At 40.2% G+C, this 23,861-nt stretch overlaps 1 protein-coding gene across 4 annotated transcripts in view; it reads left to right on the top strand.

The window, feature by feature from the left end:
• Positions 1 to 23,861, top strand: part of NTRK2 (neurotrophic receptor tyrosine kinase 2) — a 265,674-nt gene that overhangs the window by 151,046 nt on the left and 90,767 nt on the right. For 3 of the 4 annotated variants that reach the window (XM_043546801.1, XM_037901775.2, XM_037901777.2), the window contains one exon: positions 9,766 to 9,954. In XM_043546801.1, coding sequence (XP_043402736.1) covers positions 9,766 to 9,954 — 189 coding nt within the window. The remainder of the gene's footprint in view (positions 1 to 9,765; positions 9,955 to 23,861) is intronic. The other variant, XM_037901776.2, reaches the window with a different exon arrangement.

Raw genomic sequence — 23,861 nt, 5'->3', positions numbered from 1 at the left:
CGAATAGAGGGGAATAATCACTTCCCTTGATCTGCTGGCAATGCTCCTACTAATACAGCCCAATATGCCATTGGCCTTCTTGGCAACAAGTGCACACTGCTGACTCATATCCAGCTTCTTGTCCACTGTAATCCCCAGGTCCTTTTCTGAAGAACTGCTGCTTAGCCAGTCGGTCCCCAGCCTGTAGCGGTACATGGGATTCTTCTTTCCTAAGTGCAGGACTCTGCACTTGTCCTTGTTGAACCTCATCAGATTTATTTTGGCCCAATCCTCCAATTTGTCTGTCACTCTGGACCCTATCCCTACCCTCCAGCATATCTACCTATCCCCGCAGTTTAGTGTCATCTGCAAACTTGTTGAGTGTGCAATTAATCCCATCATCCAGATCATTGTTAAAGATGTTGAACAAAATTGGCCCCAGGACCGACCCCTAGACATTGAGTTGTTGATCACTCCCCGTTGAGCCCTCCCCATCTAGTGTCCCATCTCCGGCCATTGGGAATTTTTGCTGCTAGCAGTTGAAGATCAGTTACGTGACATTATAGGCAGTCTCATTATACCATCCCCTCCAAAAACTTATCAAGCTCAGTCTTGAAGCCAGTTAGGTTTTTTTGCCCCCACGGCTCCCCTTGGAAGGCTGTTCCAGAACCTCTCTCCTCTGATGGTTAGAAACTTTCATCTAATTTTGAGCCTAACCTTGCTGATGGCCAGTTTAGATCTGTTTGTTCTTGTGTCCCCATTGGCGCTTAATTTAAATAACTCCTTCCATCCTTGGTATTTATCCCTCTGATGTATTTATAGAGAGCAATCATAGCTCTCCTCAGCCTTCTTTTGGTTAGGCTAAACAAGCCAAGCTCCTTGAGTCTCCTCTTATAAGGTAGGATTTCTATTCCTTGGATCATCCTAGTAGCCCTTCTCTGCACCTGTTCCAGTTTGAATTCAGTTTTCTTAAACATGGGAGACCAGAATTACACACAGTATTCCAGGGTTCTTGATCTCAAACATCCCGCCCCAGCCTTCTCAATCCTGGGAGCAGCCCATTTCTTCCTGTATGATAGATGTCTTTAGAGCAGACAGGTTCCAAGGAGGGTGAATAGGGGGAGAATAGATAGGCTGATGGAAGTGTGAAAGGAGGTTCACCAGCTCCCCAGCTGTGCAAAAACCTCAGGTGCATATTCATCAAACTTTTATGAGAGTGTCAACATTTTGCACAGCTCTAGAAAGCTTTTCTCTGAGCATCCTATCGGAAGAACTGTGATGCAGGGCAAGCTTAATGCTACTGAGCGCAAAGCAGATCAATAATTAATATGTCATCTGCAAACTTGTTAATTAACATTAAATTAATTGTTATGTTAATACATAAACCTGCCAACTATAACTCTTGTGATCCACAAACCCCAGTGTCTAGAACCTAATTATGGCTCAGAGCTATGCATGTTGGGGGCCAGTCTAGAGGACATCCGCTGTTTCAGAAGTGATGGATGGAGGCATTGTGCCTGTGTAGGATTGGATCATGCATACTGTCTCCTGATTGCCACCACTTTCTTCACCTTTTGAAAAGGGATAACATATATTGCCTCCAAATGCTTGCTTGCCAGTGAAATTTGGGGGTGTGGCAACAGACACGCCAATGACACCATTCAGATGTGCTCTTCTCTGGTGGTGCTGCTGCTGACAGCAAAAGCTCTGGCAACCTCCCTCTGGTACTCAGAGAACAAAAGCAGTCCCATGATGTTTATTTCCTGTGTGGAAATATGGTGGCTTTGTCAACATTAGATTGAATTGGGGATCTCTAGAGTTGAAAGCATGAATCTCTATAGCTTGAGCTAAAGAAATAGGCTCTCCAGCTGGGAGTGGTAACAGACTCACATACTCTGTGGATCAGGCATTTAGAGGGATAGGAAACACATGCTGAATTATACAAGCCTAGGCTGGGGGGCAAGGAAGGAGGCCTGCCACTGCCTCATAAATGCTGGGGTAGCCATATGGTATGGAGTAGCACTTTGAGCAGTGCCATGAGTACAGCAGAAGGTTAAGCATCTATACAGAAAAAGCTTCACTGAAATCACACATTGAACAGATTTCTAATGGTGTCTGAATTCACTGAAAGTAGCTGCACTCCTCTGAGGTGGTGCTAAACAGGTTTGATTTGGGGTGACCTGTTCAACTTGTCTTGTATCTTAAACACTAGTTTTCTTTCTGGTCTATTTATGCCTTTTAATTCAATTCCCTGTATTCAAAGTGCAGCATATAAGACAGCAATCATATAAAATAATGTTGATGTAATTCTATTACTTTGTATTCTGTTGTGCTCTCTTCTCTTATTCACTGTAATAGAATTACTTAAACGTTATTTGAGATCATTGTTGCTTCAGAGTTTGCCTGCACTTGTTGAACTTAAATATGTGGAGGGAACATTCAGAATAGGGAGTGTAGTACCTGGGTGGATAACCTTGCTGAACAGAGACTACAGGATAATGGAACAGAGGGAGTAGAAGGTGAGGTAGGGATTCAAAAAGTCAGCTGAAAATGGGGTGTATGTTCTGGTGAGAAGCTTGCACACTGGTTTAGTAAATCTGCTGGCCATGGGGTATATGCTTTGGCGAGCTTGCGTGCTAGTTTAATAACAGGAAATATTGAGGCTTTGCTCTCTGCGAAGCATGAATCTTGCCTGTTAATCAGGAAGAAAAAAGCACTTCATAGAATCTACAGCAAATATGGGTCTCATGGGGAAAAGAAACTTGAGTAAGTGCTTTTTGACAGTCATGTATTTAAATACTTAAAAATACACAAAAAAGGGAAGAATCAATACAGGAACAAAATCAGTGCAAGAGAAAGCTAAATGTTACAGTGGTGACGTGCATTCATGTCCTGCTCTTGCCTGGTAATGCAGTACCGTTAATACGTCTCTACACAGGTTGATTTGACTGCAAGCCATTGCTTACGTTTCCTATGGAAACAAGCGCTTGAAGTAACATGAGCCAATACCAGTGCAAGATCTGGTGAGAAGTCACCCAGATCTTATGAAGGAACCATGGAGTTGATGCATCAGCATAAGAGTCATACAGAAGGATCACTTGCAAGCATGACCGCCTCTCCCTCATTTGTATTAATTGTTCTCTTCACATGAGAATGCTTCATAATACTTGTATGGGCGAAATTCATCCCTGTTGTAACAACATGACTTCAACCGTGAAGCGATACTTTACTGGCTCTAATAATCATCAGGCATCACAGCACAGGGGAGTTTTAAGGAGAGATTTAAAGGAGGCTAATGTATGGTTTTTCAGATTATTACAAGAGCTCTTTCCTGGTATTGGGGGTGGGGGTTGCATGGGAGAAAGTACAAAGGTGCCTATTGGAAAATGTGACAAAATAGGCTATAAAGGCTGGCATCCTTGGCAGAGCAGGTGTTGAGAGCTGTGTACGGTGAACAAGATAACAGGTAGGGAAGGACTAAGCCATGAAGGGAGGAAGAGGATCCTCCAAACAAATGCTGAAAGATCAAGTAGAGAGGTAGGAGAGATAACAGGAGAAGACAGAGTCATGACAGCCTAATGAACAAGTGATCTGATATTCAAATGTGTTAAGCCAATGTTATCTAGCAGCCTACATTCTGATTTAGGATATTTTGTTTAAGCTTCCCCTGGCTGGAAGTGTCATGGGTCTCCAAAATAGCCCTCAGCCTTCCAGGGAGGACTGTTACTAACCTGTGATTTTTTTTTTTTGAAATATCACAAAGACAAAATGTCAACATTAGTGACAATTGGTTTATATTGTAACAGGCTTCCCCTCCCCAACAGCTGGAGTGCAGGTGGGGTGATTTGAGAGAAGCTGGGGAATGGCCATTGAAACAAAGCATTCTCTTTTTATTTATCTTTTACCTTAGAGTTTCATACAGTTGCCCATCACTGTAGGATCTCAGCATCTTCCATACAAAATTAGTCACAAAAGCAAAGTCCCTAGCAGACATCATAGAGTCTCTAGCTCTTCTCCTTTCTCAGAGTAAAACCCCTGCATGGGTTTTTGTGCTGTGGTGGTGGTAGTGGTGGGGTTGGTTTTGTCTGTTTGCTTGGTTTGTTTGTTTTTTTGGAGCCACTGGTCTCCAGCTCTAGGGGAGGCGGGCACTATCGGTGGAGAGCTCTGGCTGTATTCAAGTGTGTTGGATTCTTTTTGATAATGTGTTCTGGCCTCATTCCTTTAGATGCCCCTGATGCGACAATATTTTCAAGGCTATCTGCAAGAAAAAGGACTAGTTTGCAACCCCTCTGCAGATCATGCCCTGCACATTGAGCACCTCTATCTTACGCTTATAGTTTCCCCAAAAAGAAAGGGAGCTCAGACCCACCACAGAACATTTTTCCTCACACTTGATCTCACCTGCTGACATGAACACTAATGTATGTGACAAAGAGATCCAGTACCTGAACACAGGAGGAAAGAAATCCGTGGAAAATTCAGGCAGTTCTAGCTGCAGAGCTAAAAATATTTGTTGCCTTGTAGTGGTCATAAAGGAAGCCCATTGAGACAAATTCTCTATTGGTGTCAACAGGCAACAATGAAATGGCAATCATTTACACCAGCAGAGAATTTGGCCCATTGAGATTACTTTTGGTGTTTATATATATATATATATATATATATATATATATATATATATATAAAAAAACATAAAAGTTCTTATTGCAGATTTGTTTCTGTAGGCCATTCTGTATCAGTCCAGCATGAAGCCGGAAGACAAACTGAACTACAAAGAGTGAATATTAAAGAGGTCAAGACAAAATGATCTTTTAAAGTAAGGAACCAGTCAAAGGGATGTAACTCCAAATGGTCAACACTGGGTTCTGTTATACTCTTTCATGTGGGACACAGTGAAGCCCTGGGCTTTGAACACACTATCCCTGCTAACTTGTGAAACACAGCAGACAACAAGGGTACATCTACACTGTGACATGACCGCAGCTGGCCTGGGTCAGCTGACTTGGGCTCATGGGCCTTGGGCTGCAGACATTCGGGGTCAGGCTGGAGCCTGGGCTCTGAGACCCTCCCCATTTGCGGAGTTCCACAGCTTGGGCTCCTGCCCAAGCCTAAATGTCTACAGAGCAGTTTTACAGTGCTGCAGCCTGCGCCCCACAAGCCCAAGTCAGCTGACCTGGGCCAACGATGGGTGTTCAATTGCTGTGTAGGCTTACCTTAAGTGCACATAACGTATGTCATTTGTCTTCTAGCCACAATCAATGGATAGAAGTAGATGAACATAAGGGATTGTTTGTGACCATCTGATCCAAAGCCTGAAAATGTCTTTTAGCAAGGCCATGCCAGGTGTAAACCAAAACCATATGTTCTTGCCTTTGAGATTTATCTGCTGCAGTGTTTTTCTAATTCAGCCTCTGTGAGCTTCTCCCCTCCTGTGTGCTAGCATCAGTGTTCTTGTCTGAGCATGCTCAGCTGAGTCAATCTTAGGCCATTATTTAATTTGGACTTCTTTTCATCTTCTAACATGTGGCAAGGTAATATGCATTAGTTCAATGGCAGTCAATAGCCAGACATATCTCCAAAGCCCAGAGGCTAAGTACCACAGGAAGTCAGAAATGGAGAAAGAAAAGAGCCAGAGGCCAACACCAAGAAATCATGGTGTGACTACAGTCCAGTGGAATTCCTATAAAAAAATCCATTACTGCTCTTTTGCTTCACAACAATGGAGCAGCAGAAAAAAATCTCTTTATTCTTATAGTGTGATCGTGAAAGTGTGTATCTTGGTCAGAAATATCGAAAATACTTAAAATATAATATAATCATTTTTTTCCAAATCTAAGGAAAATGCAGTTACAACCCTGTAGAAAAAATATCAGGATAAAATTACCAGTCTGGACCTAATTGTTCCTGTAAGGCACTAGCCACTGTAAGGGACAGCACAGAAATGCACTATCCCAAGGAGAAGTTGGAGAGCGATTGTGCATTAGGAAGCTCCATGGGGTACCAGAGGATTGCACCAAATGGTGCAACCTTCTACCCATGTTGCCAATGCAGAATGTGTGGGTGTGACCCAGGGCCCTGCTTCCTCCCCTCCCCATTTTTGGTAATGTGATGGTCTCTGGTCCTTCTGTGGGGTACACAGCAGGGAGCAGAGAAGCTCCTTGTACCCTCTCACCCTCATGCGTCTCATGAGGAGCAGTCACAATCTGGATCATTTTCTTCCCCCCTGCCCCCCTACAGAATGTCAGCTTAGAAAAGAATTATTTTCCCTAAATCTTCCCACATGCTTACATCTTGGAAATGATGTGCACAGAGCAAATGGGTAACATGGTCGCATCCATGCTACATTTTTTCTCTTGTGCACAGACAGTACACAATGAATAAAGAGAGAGAGGCTCAGTCCTGTAAGATATATTTTCTCATCATTTGTCTCCAAGGCAGACAGCTGTTTCTTATCTGGCTCCGGCTTCCATCTTCTTAAGACAAGAAATATATTCTTAAAAAAACCCAGTGAGGATGTTAGGCAGAACATTTCGGGATGGAGAAAACCCCTGTTTCTTTGGAGTTTTCTTAAAAGCTGCAACTGTCCCTTGAAGTGGTGGCTATTGACAGCCAATGAATTTCATTTCCATTGGAGACATTTTGTTTAAAATTTTCTTTCTGTACAAAGCCAATGTTGGATTTGAGAAAGCAAAATCAATAATAGGTGTCAGCAAATGGTTGCCCTGCTCATTCTGCCTTTGACAAGTAATTTTAGGTGACGCCGTTTAATCAGGATGAGACAGTACTTAGACACTGTTTAAGAAATTACCCTTTGATTTGTGCTCTGGATAAATGATTCATGAAAGAGCAATTCCAGTTTCTTGCCAGCTTGGAGTGGCCACATTCAAATTGCATTCTGTAAATGCAACAGTGAAAACTGGTACAGTGAAGTGTCAGCTGCAGTGCTCACCCTTGACTGTAATGTAATTAAGTCAGTGCATTACGGAAATGGAATGTAACTTCATGTAAAACAGGTAGTCTGTCAAATAAGCAAGCAACAAAACTGTTTGTGTACCAGTTTATTCACATTTATCAGTGGGCCCTGATGAAGTGGATGTTTGAACTGGTGTAAGTTTATTTGTCTCCTGATATGTAAAAAACTTGCCATCTCTTGGATGGTGGATGTTTTAATTATATAACAGATGTAGAAAACTGAAATGGGTATTTTAAAATTAAGCAAAGGCCATTGTTTTCTTTTTTTCTATTTAGTAAATATAGTGTGCTTATTAGGAGATGTAACTTACAGTCAGTTCCCTGTACTGAATGTTTAAAAAGGTTTCCTTGATTAAGTGGACTAATAACAAATTAAGTGGACCATAACAAATCACTGTGGTCTAGCATTTACCCTCATATTTCAGATGTTGCTCAAATAAATCAGAAATTATTTGAAATCTAATTGGCATAACACAGAAGACCAGTTTAATTAGTTGGCTTAGTTTAGTAACCTCATTTACGAAGAAAGCAGCCACATTTTAACCACAATGCCTTGCATTTAAAAAATGATTTAAAAAATAATTCAAACTGGTTTACCATATAAAACTGGATGCCAGAGTCCCGATCAGTGCAAAATTGATGTGATTAGCAGATTGCTTTCCTTTTAACTATTCTGCTTACATTCCTATAGATGTGTAATGTACACCCCTTCCTTCCAATCCTGTATACGTGTGGGGAATGAACAAATGACAAAGGGATTTGTTTCTCATGCTAATCAGAGGCTGCAGAGGACTTAGAAGTGCCTCTATTAAATTATATGTCTAAGAAAGCTTACAAGCTGTTGTAATAAAATAGATGTGGCCCTTCACACTAAAGATACATTAATATAAAAAGGACTGCATTTTTGACCAGCAAAATTTTTATTTGTCTGCCAGCTTAGTTGTAACATCAACTTGAGACACGGAAAGTTCAGAGACATGAGACTAAGGAGTGTTTTTTTCTAGAAAACTTTAGCAAGGATTTTCTTGTTCTTCTCTACGTTTTCCATGCTGTTCTATAGTAGCACAGATGCACACACAAACCCAAACACACATCAAATAATGTTGTGACATTATATGTGTAGCTAATATACCATCTCAAAAAATGTTTTCTCCCAACTGTTTGCTGTGTTCTGGACTTCATTATGTAAAAATCTTCACCAAAAAACAGGCGTAATCCTTGTAGCTTTGCTAGTAGCATTCATCTTCTAAGGATCTGTGGAATTAGGAATGAGAAAAACAGCATCAGTATTAATACTTCACTTGATAAATTGCAGAGATCTAGATGCATTGCTTAAAGTTGTCAACCGTGACTTCCCAGCAAAGTGAAAGGTATTTGAAAAATTACCGCTGATGTTTCAGGCTAGGGAAAAACTACTTTTTCAAACAATAAAAAGGTTTCCTTTATGGACTACTAAACCAGACTCAGCGTTTTAATTGGGGGAGGGGAGGGGAGAGAAACAGGGATGTTCCTGCAGCTGAACCCTCGAAATAGCCATGTCACATTATTTAAAGGCGGAATTCCTAATGGGATCTCCAAATCCATCCCCTATTTATGAGCCATCTCATGGAATGATAAAGGTGTCTTTATGGTGATACTGTGAGCCAGTCAAGAGAGGAGAATAGCATAAAACAAACCATTTGAAAATGGTTTGTTTTATGCAATGAAAATGAAAATTATGAAAATGGTTTCTTCAGTGGGAAGAGTAGGGAAAGTGCTGCCAAGGTTTAGCAGTGACTTGGATCTTCTTTCTGAGCTCGTGTTGCCTGCACAGAATTAAAGGGAAGAGAGCAATTAAGCTGTAAACGATGAGAGCTCCTGGGTTACTTATTCTGACCTTGCATAGGCTGTGAGATATTAGATCAAAGCCCCTTAAACCCACTTGAGAAGTGCACAGTTTGCATAACCATTAATTAATTAATCAATCTGACCAAGTTTTATCTCACCTGTTGCTGTGGCTTAATTGTAATAATAATAATAAAGTGCAAAGAGAACAAAACAGAAGTGGCCACTCAAATACTGGGTTCTGACAGGCTGCCAAGGTGAATGAAATGTTCCACTGAGTTGGAACAGTTCTTGCACAGTGATGCATAGGGTTGAAGTTCGGTGGATTCCTTCCACCTGCCCTCCTTGCGTGTTTGCCCAGCACCTGCCTTGATCCTACATGTCCACTGGGCTCTGAATGTTGGCTTAACCCTCTTAGTCCTTCAGAATTCAGACAACCTCCCTCCTCAGGGAGAATGCATCTCACACACATATCCTGTCTCACAATAAGGCCATGACAAAGGAAAACATCCCACAGCTTTGTTTTCAAAGGCCTTACTTGTGTATGTTCTGAGTAGGGACTAATGCAAACAAGCAGTGAATACAGGTTATAGCTTATTGCTGGAAACAACAGAAGAGTTCACTGCATTTTAATATTTCTCCCACTATATTGGATGTAGTCCTATCAAGTCTCTGTTATCTACCAATATAGGTACTTATAACACACTCGTAGTCATGGTATCTGAGTGCTTTAGAGGTTACCTCTATGGAACGATGATCCTTGTGCATATAAAGGAGTCACTAAATGAAGCCTTTGTTTTAAGTCCCATATGAAATATGTTCTCCACCTCCCTCAACAAACATACAAAACCCCAGAGGCAAAAACACCAGCTAGCAAAAAGAAGGCTACTAGCTAGTCGTGCTTGAGGGCAGACTGGTCAGCCAAAGCAGGTGACTGAGGGAGGGGAAAAAAATGTCATGTTACAGGGGAATCTTTGTTTCTAACTCTAGGTCCTTCTTCAGTTATCAGCAATGATGACGATTCGGCAAGTCCCCTCCATCACATTTCAAATGGGAGTAACACTCCATCCTCTTCTGAGGGCGGCCCAGATGCTGTCATCATTGGAATGACAAAGATTCCTGTCATTGAGAACCCCCAGTACTTCGGAATCACCAACAGTCAGCTCAAGCCAGACACATGTAAGTACAGATGTTTATATGTAGTTTGGTCATTTATTTTTCTCAGCCATGAGCTGGGTTTCTTTACCAGAGCTAACGGGGAAATGATGTAACTTGCAGGGGTAGTGGGCGGGGCGTTAAATGTATGCAAATCATTAAGGACATTGGTACATGAACTGCTTTACATCTGTCAAAGCCAAAAGGCCAAATTCAGCCCTTGTGAGGAGTCAGTTAAGACAGCTACACAGAAAGCCTTATCCAAAGTTCACTGAAGTCACTGAGAGACTTTCCATTGATTTCAATTGCCTTTGGATCTGGCTCTTGCACCTAATATGAATTTGAGCCCGTGTATTCTCAAGAAAAGACTAATCTTGCTTTGGGCCAGAACCAGAAGTCAATATTTGCATTGTATTGTTATATACATTCTGATATCAAATTACTTGTGTTGTGGCTATGACTGTAAATTCACTTTGAAATGTATGTATATATATTTAAAAGTAATACTAAAATAGTGTTGAGATTACAGAGGATGACAAATTTTATTCTTCTGCTTTATTTGTATAGTTCAGAGTTTATATTTTAAAAAGGTGTTTAATATTTAAGATGAAGCACTAGGTTTTGTTTTCACCTCAGACGAACAGTAAGTCTAACTGTCACATATATGTTCTCAGTCAATCAAGTTGGAGGCATATGAAGTGAGCGGTTAAAAAAGCACGCCAGGCTTCTGTTACTGATCTCCAAAACAAATATTAGTTTTGCACATGAACATTTTAAAAGTTGGGGGAGGTTGTTATTGAAACATTAAATATAATAGTACAGCAAATAAGAAATATATTGTGGTCATCCACAAATATTTTGGATAACTACTGACATGAACATATTATAGCAGTTGAGGCAGTAATTGTTATAATCAGAGTTTCTTAACAGTTTCCATTCTAACTCACAATTTTCAGTCATTTGTAACTATCTCAAACTTTTACCTTTTGGACTGAAATTGTTGTGGCTTGGTCCCTAGTGGGTTTTTAATGCTTCATCAAAAAATGGTTTTGTAGCATGAGAAGAATGAGAAAAAATTACTTTCTTCATTATAAAAAAATGCAATCTTTGTTTGTTTGTTTTTGTTTTTGGAACAGTCTTAAATAGCCAGAGGTTGAAAGTTGTGGTAGAAATGGCTCATATTGATGACAAATGCCTTTAAGTGTTCCAATAAAAATTATTCTCATTTGACCAAGTTATGAGCCTTAATACATTGTACACTTCACATCCCCAATAGATTTTGTATAAGCTTTCCCTTAAATTCATAGGCTGCCTGATCCATTTCCCAAGGAATTCCGTGGAAAGACTCCCATTGACTTCATTGGGCTTTGGATCGGGCCCCGTGTGTGTGATTGAGGAATGCTACGTTGTGTATTGATGTACATGATTGATTTAAATATTCAGCAAAAATTTTAGTGTGGATGCACAAGCTGAGGCTTTTGCCTTAAAGCTTTCACAGTTTGCAGAGTGTAACAGTAACCCTCCTCCAATCACTGTGTGTTTTTTAACATGTGGAAAGGCTGAGACCAGGTAGGGTGACCAGATGCCCCAATTTTATAGGGACAGTCCCAATATTTGGGGCTTTTTCTTATGTAGGCACTTATTATCGCCTTTCCCTCTCTCTGGCTTTAACAAAAATGTTTAAAAAATGTACGTGCTCTGTTCCAGAACAAAGAGGTCACTTGAGTTGAATAGGAGGTTGGAGCTCAGCTGTAGGAGCATTGCATCACAATTGAACAACACTAACTACAGTAAAAGGTGTAAGTCAACACTCTCAGGTTCTGATCCTGAAAAGACTCAGGTCTTTTCTACTCAGATCTTAACTAGAGCAGCCACATGCACTATGCAGGGGTGATTTCTAAAGTGCACTGACGTGTTGTGCATTAATTGCTCTGTGTAGACCCTGCTGGCACACTAAAAGTTCCCCAGCTTGCTTTAATAGAGTGCCTATTTGAAACATCCCGCGTCCCAGTATGCATAACTCCACTGTGTAGATGTGCCCTTAAACATGTACTTGATTTTGCACATTGTGAGTAATACCACTGACTCTGATTAAATTATTCACGGTGTATAAAATTAAACATGTGTGTAAATGTGCAGAGAATGAGGGTTTATGTCTTCACATTACTATGCATGATATGATTTGAATGATGAGGAAGGTGGAGATCTGTACATCAGGTCATTCCACGTTCTGCTACGCTGTGTTGATGATCTCAGTGTTTGAGATATTTGGGGCTTTATTATTTTAAACAAAGAGAACCAGATAAACTACTGTAGCACAATATAATCAAGACAAATCTGGTCTCTTCTATCACATTGAGCATGTCCAATAAAGAGGATATTTGAATTGTCTGAGACAAAAATGGTCTTCCCATGAATAATTTCACACACACACTCTCTGTCTCATTCACTCACTTTTTATTACAGTGTTGCACTTGTCCTTCTCCGATCTGCAAACCTCCTCCTGATTTGTATTTTTGATACTTTTATAAGCTGTAAGCTCTCATACCGTTTTCCTGTTTACGGTAATACCAGCTCAAAATGTCATCTGGTTTCTCATCTCAAGTAAAAATAATTAACATTTATGTTTACTTCCTATCCAGCCTAAATACAGCTGTCGTCTAAGTATTAGACACCCCATCAATGACTGTCATGATGGAAAATGATTGTCATGCAGGACCCTGTGTGATTAACATTTTTTATGCTGCATTTTTTGGGGGTTAAGTGGAATCACATTCCAACAGTAATGCTATATTTATATGGAATTTGAAGGAGCATGTTTGCAGTGAGTAGCAAGTGGAGTTTGTTTTTTCGTTCTCCGTTTAAGTGATGTTTTAACCTATTGTCAAATACCTAATCCTGTAGACAGAGCACCAGGCTTCAACACCAACTCTGAGAAGCGTGTGTGTTTATAAAAATAGCAATCATAATAAATCCCATTTGAAATTCCATCACCAAAAAATCAGCACTTCTGCCACTGAAAAAAATTATTCCTGAGAAGTACCAGCATCTAAAAGTCTGGCAATGAGGAGACTAAACATGATAGTGCTCCCTTCCTCTTTTGATACAGTCACTCAAGATGAAAAATCAGAACTGGTGAGGTTTAGTTTCAATAAGCACCCAAAAGTGTGGAGGTGAAATCCTGGCCTCTATTTCATTCTGGATGCTTACGTAGACATTCACTGAATATACTGATAGCCAACTGAAAATGACCCGCCCGCTCTCATCCATGCCTATGTGATATTTCCCATTCCAGCCACTGGTGGTTAAACATCCAGTTTCCTCTGGCTGTCCAGCAAGTCCACAGGACTCTACTCTGGCTCCTGCCCATCTCACACCCGCATCCTGCTATGGCATTAACACTCACCTACTGGTGGCCTCAGGTTCCTCTGCCTTCTATTCAGGGTCACACGCAGATTTTGGAGGGCCTGTGACAATATCTGACACAGGGCCTCCATTCTTCCAAAGAAATTACCACTGGGCGTGCAGGTTGTGTGGGAGTGATGGTTGGAGAGGCACTAATCCTGCAGCAGCATCTCCTGTCCGTTAGGGCTGGACCCAGCTCCCAGCTCTCTGCTCCAGGCATTATGAACTGGTTTGACTTGGCTGCTGCTCAGGACTTAAATTCTCAAAAAGTATTTCCTGGAGCCCCCCGCGAGAGGCATTAGGACTCAGGGAGTCAGCCCCAAGAGTTTAAAAATATTTAATGGAGCTTCGCTTCAGACAGCTCAGCTGAATTTAAGCCCTGCTGCTGTTCTGTCATGACCCTGTGGACTAGGTTGTTACGCCACTCAGTTTGGGGGCCCTCTCAAACAGGGGGCCTGGGAAAACTGCTCCCCACTCCTCTACCCCAGGTGGACCTGCCTTTATTCGGCTGATCAGCCACTGCAGAAGGCCTGAAGGTTTCCACTTGTTTATACATTCTGTGGTGCACTGAGTAACCTAAGGCACACCAAGCTTGTTTACCTGCTTCTACTTAAACTAAAGTCAAGTGTCAGCCATTTTTGTTTGTAGGTACCTGGCTAACTGTGACGTATCTCGTTTCAAAAGGGTGAGAGCACTCAGAGCCTGGACATGACAAAATGATATTTAGTATGAGATTGTTTTAAACGAAGTAGCAGTGAACTGGGAGCAGCCTGTAGTCTTCTCACTTGGGAATGGGACTTTCAAATGTCACTATCAGAAATGAGGCCAGACATTCAAGTGAAGTAATCTTCAGTGTAGGACACTCACATAGATGGCAAACCTTCCAGAGATTATCCTCCCTGGCACCAACTATACTGTCTAAAACCTCACAGGCACAATGGCTAGCCATGCTATAAAGGTCACTTTTTGTGTCTTGTGAATTTTACTAATTCTAGCGAGACATTGTAAGCTTCAATCTCATTGGCCCCTTCATTGAGACCAGGACTTTTCCAGGATTAGCATTCAACAATCAGGCATGGCTGCTAAAGTTACCAAACTGACACACCAAAGCTGTTGAGATAGGACTGAAAAGGTGAAACCTGTAAATGCAGTAGTGCATAGCTATTGAATCTGTTAAATCGTCACTCAGTGAGCTGCTCAGTACTTGGAATATATCAGACCATTACTGTTATGTTTTAACGATTAAGGGTGGAACTTCTCACAGTAAATAACACTGCCTTGTTGATAGTAATGTGAAAGACAAAAGTTCAGGACCAGAGATGCATAAAACATCAATGGGATTGCAAGGGTTGTGATTTACGGCAGAATTATTCCACTGCTTGGATAAGAACCTGCTCTGAAGTAAACTTTGGGACTGGAAGAGGCAAATTCTGCCATGAGTTACACCCAGGAAAATTCCATGGATGTCACTGTAGTTGCTTCCATGTAACTGTGAAAAATTTGATCTTTGCCCTTGGTTTCTTATGTAAAGAACCAAATCTTGGCCTCAGTCAGAACAGTGTAAATCTGAAGTAATTCCACTGACTTGAGTTTCCCCATACTAGCTAATTCAAATGCCTTATAGTTACAACAGGCTTGTAGTTTACAATCCTCCTTTCTCCAGTTATTTTTTTAAAGACGTTCTTACTATAGCAAAATGACATTCTTGGCAGGGGTGTTAACTAGTTTCTGTGTGGTTTATCCCCTGGATATTTGTGCCAATGGCTAAGACACAAAGCCAGGTTTGCTTTAGAAAATGTGAGGAAATCTGTGTCCTTCATATGGGTAGCTCCTGGTGTATCAGGATATTTCTGATGTCTTTCTTAATCACTCAATCATCATTTTCCTCTTGTAGGTGTGTACTGCTCTGTATGCACATAGAATTGCACGTGCCTGAGTATGGAAGTTTAGATGTATATGTGAGGCAAAAATCTGAGTGACATAATGGGATGCATTTTTATTTGTAAATAAAATAATGACACGAGCTTGTGCTTCATCAGATTAAAATGAAATGTTTAATCTGAACCGAAATTAACAAATTAAATATCATCTTCTTTTGATAATAGAATGTTGAAGAATAAGGCAGGGTTAGGGTAGACTCTAGTGAAAAATAATAAGTTATGATACTTAGCTCAAATGTCATTAATGTAACATTTATCCTATCTGTATGTGCCTTAATTCAGATTCTACTAGATAAAACTGGAAAAATACACTAGAACAGTTTGTTTTAGTGCAAAAGAAGCTGTCCACATCCTTGCTATGAATTAATGAGAAAATGATTGATTGCTAGTACAATAATCCACAACAAATGTTGATTAAAACAGACTAGCATTTCTCTCAGTTACAGTAGAAGTGACATTGTTTCCAAGCAATGCAGAGTTTTCATGCCTTTTGTCAAACAAATGCCTATAAGAAAATGAAGTGCCTAATACTATATGATAATTAATATCGAGATGAGTGGGGCAGATTCTGTACCACAGGAGAGTGCAAATGGGCCTATGATATAATTACTGTAAACTGATTGCTACTGATTTTGCAAATCTGCAAAACTAGCAAAAATTAGTTTACAATCTGTAACTCCCGTCCTACAGTGTATTGCTAATTGCACATATGATGGTGATTTTTTTTAAAATAGGAACTTTGAGAGTAACTCTCCTGTATGCCATTTTGAAAACTGACACTTTCATTAAGACATATGTCTAAAAAAAAAAGTCACACCATCTTATTAAAGTTGAGTCAAGTATTTTGCTTAGTTTTCTGTGCCCTCCAGTTACAAATTTTGTTAGTTTGCTAAAAGTCAGTTTGTGGCTTGTCGTGACATTGCTACCTCACGTTCTTCCCAGAAACCTGCAAAGCAGTGTGAGGACTTCCTGGGCCATGGGTCTGGGATCAGGGAGAGAGAACAAGGAGTGTTGCCAACTCTTGTGATTTTTGGTGTTTCTTCCTAAAGCCTTAACTCCTGGAGTCAAGTCATCATTTCGGGTTTAAGTTAAAAAAAGCAAGTGTCTAGCCCTCCTGGTTGTGGAGAAAGGCAAATGAAAACATCTAAATATTTATTATTTTTTAAATCTCAGGATTTTAAAGCCAGTCTTATGTTTCTGGGTGGCATGGCTGCTGAATGTTTGAGGTTGGCAACTCTAGGGCTACCTGACTGGTAAAATTCTGATCGAGTGGTGAGCAGGGAGGACACACAGAGAGGTGGAGATAAGCAAACATGCTGGCCAGCAGAGCTGAACACCAGCACAAGAAGTGGGGAGTATGCTACACCAAATAAAGGGTTGTAGCAAATTACTCCCCCTTGGAGCAATGGGAGAGCAGAGAAGGAATGGTGATTCTGAATTGCAGTTCCTCCTTGAGGCTTTTCCTCCATGATTAGGGCACTGAACAAAGGCTAAATCATGCTTAGTCTCATCTAGGCCCGATCCTGCACCTATAACAACAGCAAACCTATTTGCTATGGCTCTCATCTTCCATTCTTGCAGAGATCCCCACACATACTGATGGCTCTAGGCATGTTTACAAAACTTAACACACACACCAATATGAAAACAAAACGAAACCCCAATGAGTGGACTGTCCAGATCAAACCACCTGCAGTCAACAATACTGCCCAAAGTAGTAATGATGAATAATCATTAATAACCTCCCATGTCTAGCTACACCATATCCAACATCCCTCCTGCTCACTAAAGGTCTGAGGAAAAGACAGGCTTCTTGACACCCCTTACAGGTTAACAAATCCAAACTCTGTTGGTCTAAGTGGGGAGGCAAGAACCCCTTGTAGAAAATAAGATGCCAGCAGTCTTCTCCATTTTAAATAAGGAAGCTTGAGGGTCTCCATTGGTCACAGTGGTGATGCTGTTGCACAGAGATAGGCAGTTTCTTATCAAGCTAGGCCCCAACTCCAGGCACCATAGAATAATAATTATTAGAAACACAAAGCTCAAAATTTATAAACAGTTTTGCCCTTCATAAAAGCCATCCTGGCCTAGGATGATCAGATGTCCCGATTTGATAGGGACAGTCCCGATATTTGGGGCTTTGTCTTATATAGGCACCTATTACCCCCCAAGCCCTGTCCCAGTGTTTCACACTTGCTGTCTGGTCACCCTGTCCTGGCCTAATCCTCCAACTAAACAAAAAACAAAATAGAAATCAATCTAAACAATGTTCAGTCAAAGCCTAATTAAATGGAAAAGCCTCACTGCATGAGCTGAACCTGTCAGACTTGGACTCAACTGGTCAACGTGGTTCCAAAAGAGGGAATCTTTAACAGAGAATACCATGCTGCCAACATTAGCATGTTCAGACACTGACAGCCAAGACGTTCCAGTGAGCCTCAACTATCCTGGTGGGATAATAAGGAAGGAAATATATTTATATTTTTTCCAGTCAAATTGTGTGTTTAACGTAGAAGATATTTATATATTTTACTGGTCAGGCTAGATATTTACAGATTCAACTGCACATTTTATACAGCTGATTTGGATGGATACATTACCACACAGGATGCATGACCTTTTTATTGTCCTGCAGACTTCCGTGAAGGAAATGTTACGCACACCAGTAGTTATGCTTCACTTTTCTTCAGCTGGGTAGCAGATTTTTGCATTTTAGTCCATCGCAGTTTGAGTCCTACACATTTTGCTAATAATCTGGCTGCATATTTCCTTTGCCCAGTGCACAAAATGTAACACAAAATAAATTTGGTAGAAATTAGAATCTTTATCACCTGCTGTTCATCTGGGTTCTCAGCAGGCCACTAATTTCTTTAGTTTTTATCCAAATGAAATAAATGCTTTCAAAGACTGAAGTCTTCAGCTTTAAGAGCTTGTTTTCCTTGCCCGCTGGAAAGTTCAAAACCAAAAAGAAATTAATCTCCTTTCCGTTTTTTTGTAGAAGTGAACCTAAAAGATCACCATGATCCAGATTGACATTCATGAAGCAGTGCTAATCTGCACAAAATTGATTATTTTCACTTAGTAAAAGAGAAAAGCAGAAAGTTGTTACATTTTCAGCAAAATGTTCTGGGTCCAATTACATTTCACCACTCAGAACAGTGTGTGATCTTGCACTACTTATTTGCGTGATTACTGCTTACTCACACCAAGATGCCCACTGCTGTGAATGGGACGACTGACATGAAAAAAAGCATTGTACGTTCTGGTCCTTAATTTGTGAACTATGTAGCTTGAGCAGCCTATTGTATGAAAATTCAACCAGTGAAGCATGCTTTTGGATGTTTGTTAAAAGAAAAAGATCTGAACTGAAGTATGCATTTCGGTTAGCAAAGCAGTGTGGAACGAGCTAACGTGAAATGTGCAGCCTAATGGCTAATGCATATAGAGTGCCAACCTCTGTAGTTGAAGCAGATACTTCATTAGTAAATTTGGCAGCTCAATTAGGCTCTGATTAAACAAACCATCCCTCTTCAACAAAGCACCCAAGTACATGCTTAAAGTTAAGCACATACGTAATGCGGAATAATGGATGGATGTGCTTAAGAGGTTTTCTGAATTGGGGCCTTAGCCAAGGACACTGTTGGATCAATAAAACAGGCAGAAAAACTGTTAAACAAGTGTAACTTCAATGACACCATTGAACCGGGCCATTTGCCTCAGTTATTTGACTATTCAGCTCCGTCAAAAATCTGTACAGCACTTTGACTTGAAAGTATGTAGCTAAATCAGTGACATGCACCTGACAAATAATACCATACAGTCACACTCTGTTACACTGACTGAATGACCTGTCTCCAACTCCATGGTGTCTGAGAAATTCAAGAGATGTTCATTTTTTAATATATATTGAAAGCATTTTGTAAAATAATATAAGTGGATTAAAAAGGAGATTCCCTCTGTGAAATCTGTAGGAAAAAAATGTAATTTATAAAAAGAACTTCATTATTAAGAGCCAGGGTGTGATTCTTGCTCCTATAGAAGTTAATGGGAGCAGGAGCAGACCTCTGGTTCGGTATTCCTTGCCCCAGTGGGAGTTTTGCAGAAATGCAGGTCCTGAGGAAAAATAATAATATGTAGACACAGAGAACATGAGTGAAAAATAAGAAAAGAATAAATTCCAAAATATATAGTTTACATTTCAACACATACTGAATTCAACTTTGAGACATTTTTCTTTTGGCATAAAAAGTCTAATAAATCTTAAGGTAAGAGAATCAGAAACAAATGAAAAAAACCTCATAGCCAACATGATTCATAACTATATCAAACATCACATTCTCTCCAATTCATTACCAGTGATTGCATCACAGTTAAGAAGTCTGTGCTTGCTTGATGTGCCTGGTCTCAGACAAAAGTGTTCCAAAGATCAGCTTGGAGAAAATGTTTGATTGCTAGTACAATAATCCACAGCAAATGTTGATTACAACACTTGTATTTCTCGCAATTACAGTAGAAGTGACATTGTTTCCAAGCTATGCAGAGTTTTCATGCCTTTTATCAAACAAATGCCTAAAAGAAAATGAAGTGCCAAATACTGTATGATAATTAATATCAAGATGAGGGGGGCAGATTCCATACCACAAGGGGGTGCAAATGGGCCTTGAAAGGGTCAGAATTTCTCCAGTGTAGAAAGGAAAGAAAGATGTGTAAGGGGAGTATTGGAGTGGGATGGGGAATGGCTAGAGTCTTCTGGGCTATGGAAAAGCTCCTTGTCAGCTGTGGAGATACATGCCAAGGGGCTGCATCAGTCCAGAATCCAAACAGGAACTCTTCTGAACTATGCCTTCTGTGCTATACTGCAGCACGGAATTTGGGCCAGTGACTCTGATACCCATGGGCACAAAGGAGATTCTGCTGATCCCTGTGAAAAATGCTTTCAAGAGACAATTATACAGGAGCCTCAGGAGGAAATCCAGACTAAGCTAAAATGTGAATAAATCCCAGGGCAGAATGTAGATGAAGCTTGCTTGGGATACACTCCTGAATTATGGGCAGTCTGAGGGTCAGAGAAAAAAATGGAAGGTAACTTTAAAGTGTTGCCAGCAAAAAAAAAAAAAAATCTAGCACCTACAGAATACTTTGCACCTTCAAAGCACTTTGCAAACATTAATTAATTAATCCTATCGATATTGCTCCAGTTTCTCGTTGCCCATAACAGTACTTAAGTCAGAATGATAATGCTGTACTCCTCCACATAATTGATATAATTAATTAATTAATTTCAGTTTGTGTACACATTCTTTATAAAGGAGCTCCAGTCCTTTGATGTAGGCATTCCTTCACACATTTTAAAAATACAGCTATACACATAGTCTATTCCAGGTTTCAGAGTAACAGCCGTGTTAGTCTGTATTCGCAAAAAGAAAAGGAGTACTTGTGGCACCTTAGAGACTAACCAATTTATTTGAGCATAAGCTTTCGTGAGCTACAGCTCACTTCATCGGATGCATTCAGTGGAAAATACAGAAGATGTTTGTTTTTATACACACAAATCATGAAAAAATGGATGTTTATCACTACAAAAGGTTTTCTCTCCCCCCACCCCACTCTCCTGCTGGTAATAGCTTATGTAAAGTGATCACTCTCCTTACAATGTGTATGATAATCAAGGTGGGCCATTTCCAGCACAAATCCAGGTCCCCCCCCCTTCCAAACAAACCCACTCTCCTGTTGGTAATAGCTTATCTAAAAAGAAAAGGAGTACTTGTGGCACCTTAGAGACTAACCAATTTATTTGAGCATAAGCTTTGAAGTGAGCTGTAGCTCACGAAAGCTTATGTGCAAATAAATTGGTTAGTCTCTAAGGTGCCACAAGTATTCCTTTTCTTTTTGGGAATACAGACTAACAGGGCTGTTACTCTGAAGCTTATCTAAAGTGATCACTCTCCTTACGTGTATGATAATCAAGGTGGGCCATTTCCAGCACAAATCCAGGGTTTAACAAGAACGTCTGAGGAAGGGGCGGGAGGGTAGGAAAACAAGGGGAAATAGGTTACCTTGCATAATGACTTAGCCACTCCCAGTCTCTATTCAAGCCTAAGTTAATTGTATCCAATTTGCAAATGAATTCCAATTCAGCAGTCTCTGGCTGGAGTCTGGATAATGTGCAAGCAGATCAAAGTCTGGACTAGTAATATATATATACTATGTGCTTTAATAGGGCCAGTTTCACAAAGCTGAAAACAATTATGAGCCAAATTTACCAGGAGGAAGAATTTAATAAGAAAAAATGTGAATGATAATTGGGGATCATTTAGGAGTACCTTATTAGATGCCCAAAATTCACAATTCCATAATCAATAAGAGAGCTGTGCTGGTTAAAAATGTGGTCTGGTGTAGAGGGGAAGTTAAGGTAGCTTTAAAAAGTAAGTGTGTGTGTGTGTGTGTGTGTTGCAAATTTAAGAAGGAAATGGTAGAATTGTCAATAATGCAGAAAAGTCAGAAATGTTCAATAAATATTTCGGTACTGTATTTGTGGAAAAACAGATTACATAATCTCATATGGTGATGATAACACTCTGTATCACTAGTATCTCTGGAGGACCTTAAACAGAAGCTACTGAAATTAGACATTTTTAAATCAGCAGGTCCGGATAACTTGCATCCAAGAGTTTTAAAAGAACTGCCCTGAGGACCTTACTGGACCATTAATCTTGATTTTCAATAAGTCTTGGAGAACTGGGGAAGATTCAGATGTCTGTAAGAAAGCTAACGTTGTGCCAATTTTTAAAAAGGATAAATAGGATGACCCGGCTAATTATAGACCTGTCAGCCTGACACTGATCCTGGGTAAGAAAATGGAGCAGCTGATCTGGGGATCAGTTAATAAAGAACCAAAGAAGAGTAAAGTAACTAATGCAAACCTAAATGGATATACAGAAATTAGGCCCTGTCAGACTAACCTGATATCTTTTTTTAATGATATTGGAAGTTTGGTTAATAAAGATGGTAGTGTTGACATAATATACTTAGACGTCTGTGAGGCATTTACTTTGTGCTGCACAACATTTTGATTAAAAAATCAGAATGATATAAAATTATCATGGCACACCTTCAATGGATTAAATATTAGCTAACTGATAGGTTTCACAATGTTACTGAAAAGGGGAATCATCGTCAAGCTGGTTCCAGGGGCTTCCTGCAAAGATAGGTTCTTTGCCCTGCGCTATTTAACATTTTTAGCAATGACTTGGAAGAAAACAGAAAACCGTCACTGATAATGTTTGCAGGTAACACAAAAATTGAGGGGGTGGATAATAATGAAGAGGATAGGTCACTAATTCAGAGTGATCTGGTTTGCTTGATAAACTGGGTGCTAATGCAATCCTGGGATGCATAAACAGGGGAATTTCAAGTAGGAATAGAGAGGTTATTTTACCGCTCTGTGTTTGGCATTGGTGTGACCTCTGTTGGAATACAGTGTCCAATTCAGGTACCCACAATTCAAGAAGGATGTTGATAAATTGGAGAGGGTTCAGAGAAGAGCCACAAGAATTATTATAGGAATAGAAAATATACCATTTAGTGATAGACTCAAAGAGCTCAATCTGTTTATTTTAACAAAGAGAAGATTAAGGGGTGACTTGTTTACTGTCTGTAAGTATCTACATGGGAAACAAATATTTGATAATGGGCTCTTTAATCTAGCAGAGAAAAATGTAACATGATCCAGTGTCTGGGAGTTGGAGCTAGTCAAATTCAAACTGCAAATAAGGCATAAATTTTTAATGGTGAGAGTAATTAACCACTGGAACAATTTACCAAGAGTCATGGTAGATTCTTCATCACTGACAATTTTTAAATCAAGTTTGGATGTTTTTCTAAAAGATCTGCTCCGGGAATTAGTTTGGGGAAGTTCTATAGCTTGTGGTATAGAGCCGGTGAGACTAGAGGATCACAATGGTCCCTTCTGGCCATAGAATCTATCAGTCTACAAGCCGTTTCTTCCCTCTGAGATGAGTCAGGCATTTCTGCTGACCACAACTGTGGCTGTATCGCACAGGGAGAGACAGGCAGTTTTCCAGATAAGTAGTTCCCAGGCCATTTAGGGTTGGTAAGTATGTATAGGTGTGTGGCCATGTGTATAACAGGACACACCATACGTGGACAGGGTATGACTTTTCTAAGGCTATTAGGTGGATGAAGGCACCACACATACAGGTTTTGTATTAAGTGAACATTCACTGGATCGTGTCTTTAGTTAACACTGATGCCAACAATGACTGAAGTCTGTTATCCGCAGATGCCTAGGGAGTCAGTTTAATTGAAGTACAAAACCCCTACAGGGGAAAGAAATAGCAAATAACCTAGGTCAAGACTCTATGGCACAGCCTTAAATTGTTATAGAGCACAGTTTTCAAAAGAATTTAGGTGTCTAAAGATGCAGATAGGTGGCTATTAGGATTTTCAAAAGCACCTAACAACATTTGGTGCTTAACTCCTGTTGAAATCAATGGAAGTGAGATGCCTAATCTGCTTGGTGCTTTTGAAAATCTCATTAGCACCTTTGAAAATCTGGCCATTGGA

This window comes from Chelonia mydas, chromosome 5 (assembly GCF_015237465.2).
Source record: "Chelonia mydas isolate rCheMyd1 chromosome 5, rCheMyd1.pri.v2, whole genome shotgun sequence".
In the NCBI taxonomy this organism is placed as follows: Eukaryota; Metazoa; Chordata; order Testudines; family Cheloniidae; genus Chelonia; species Chelonia mydas.
The sequence above is the reverse complement of the archived record's forward strand: the minus strand, read 5'-3'. Positions and strand labels throughout refer to the sequence as shown.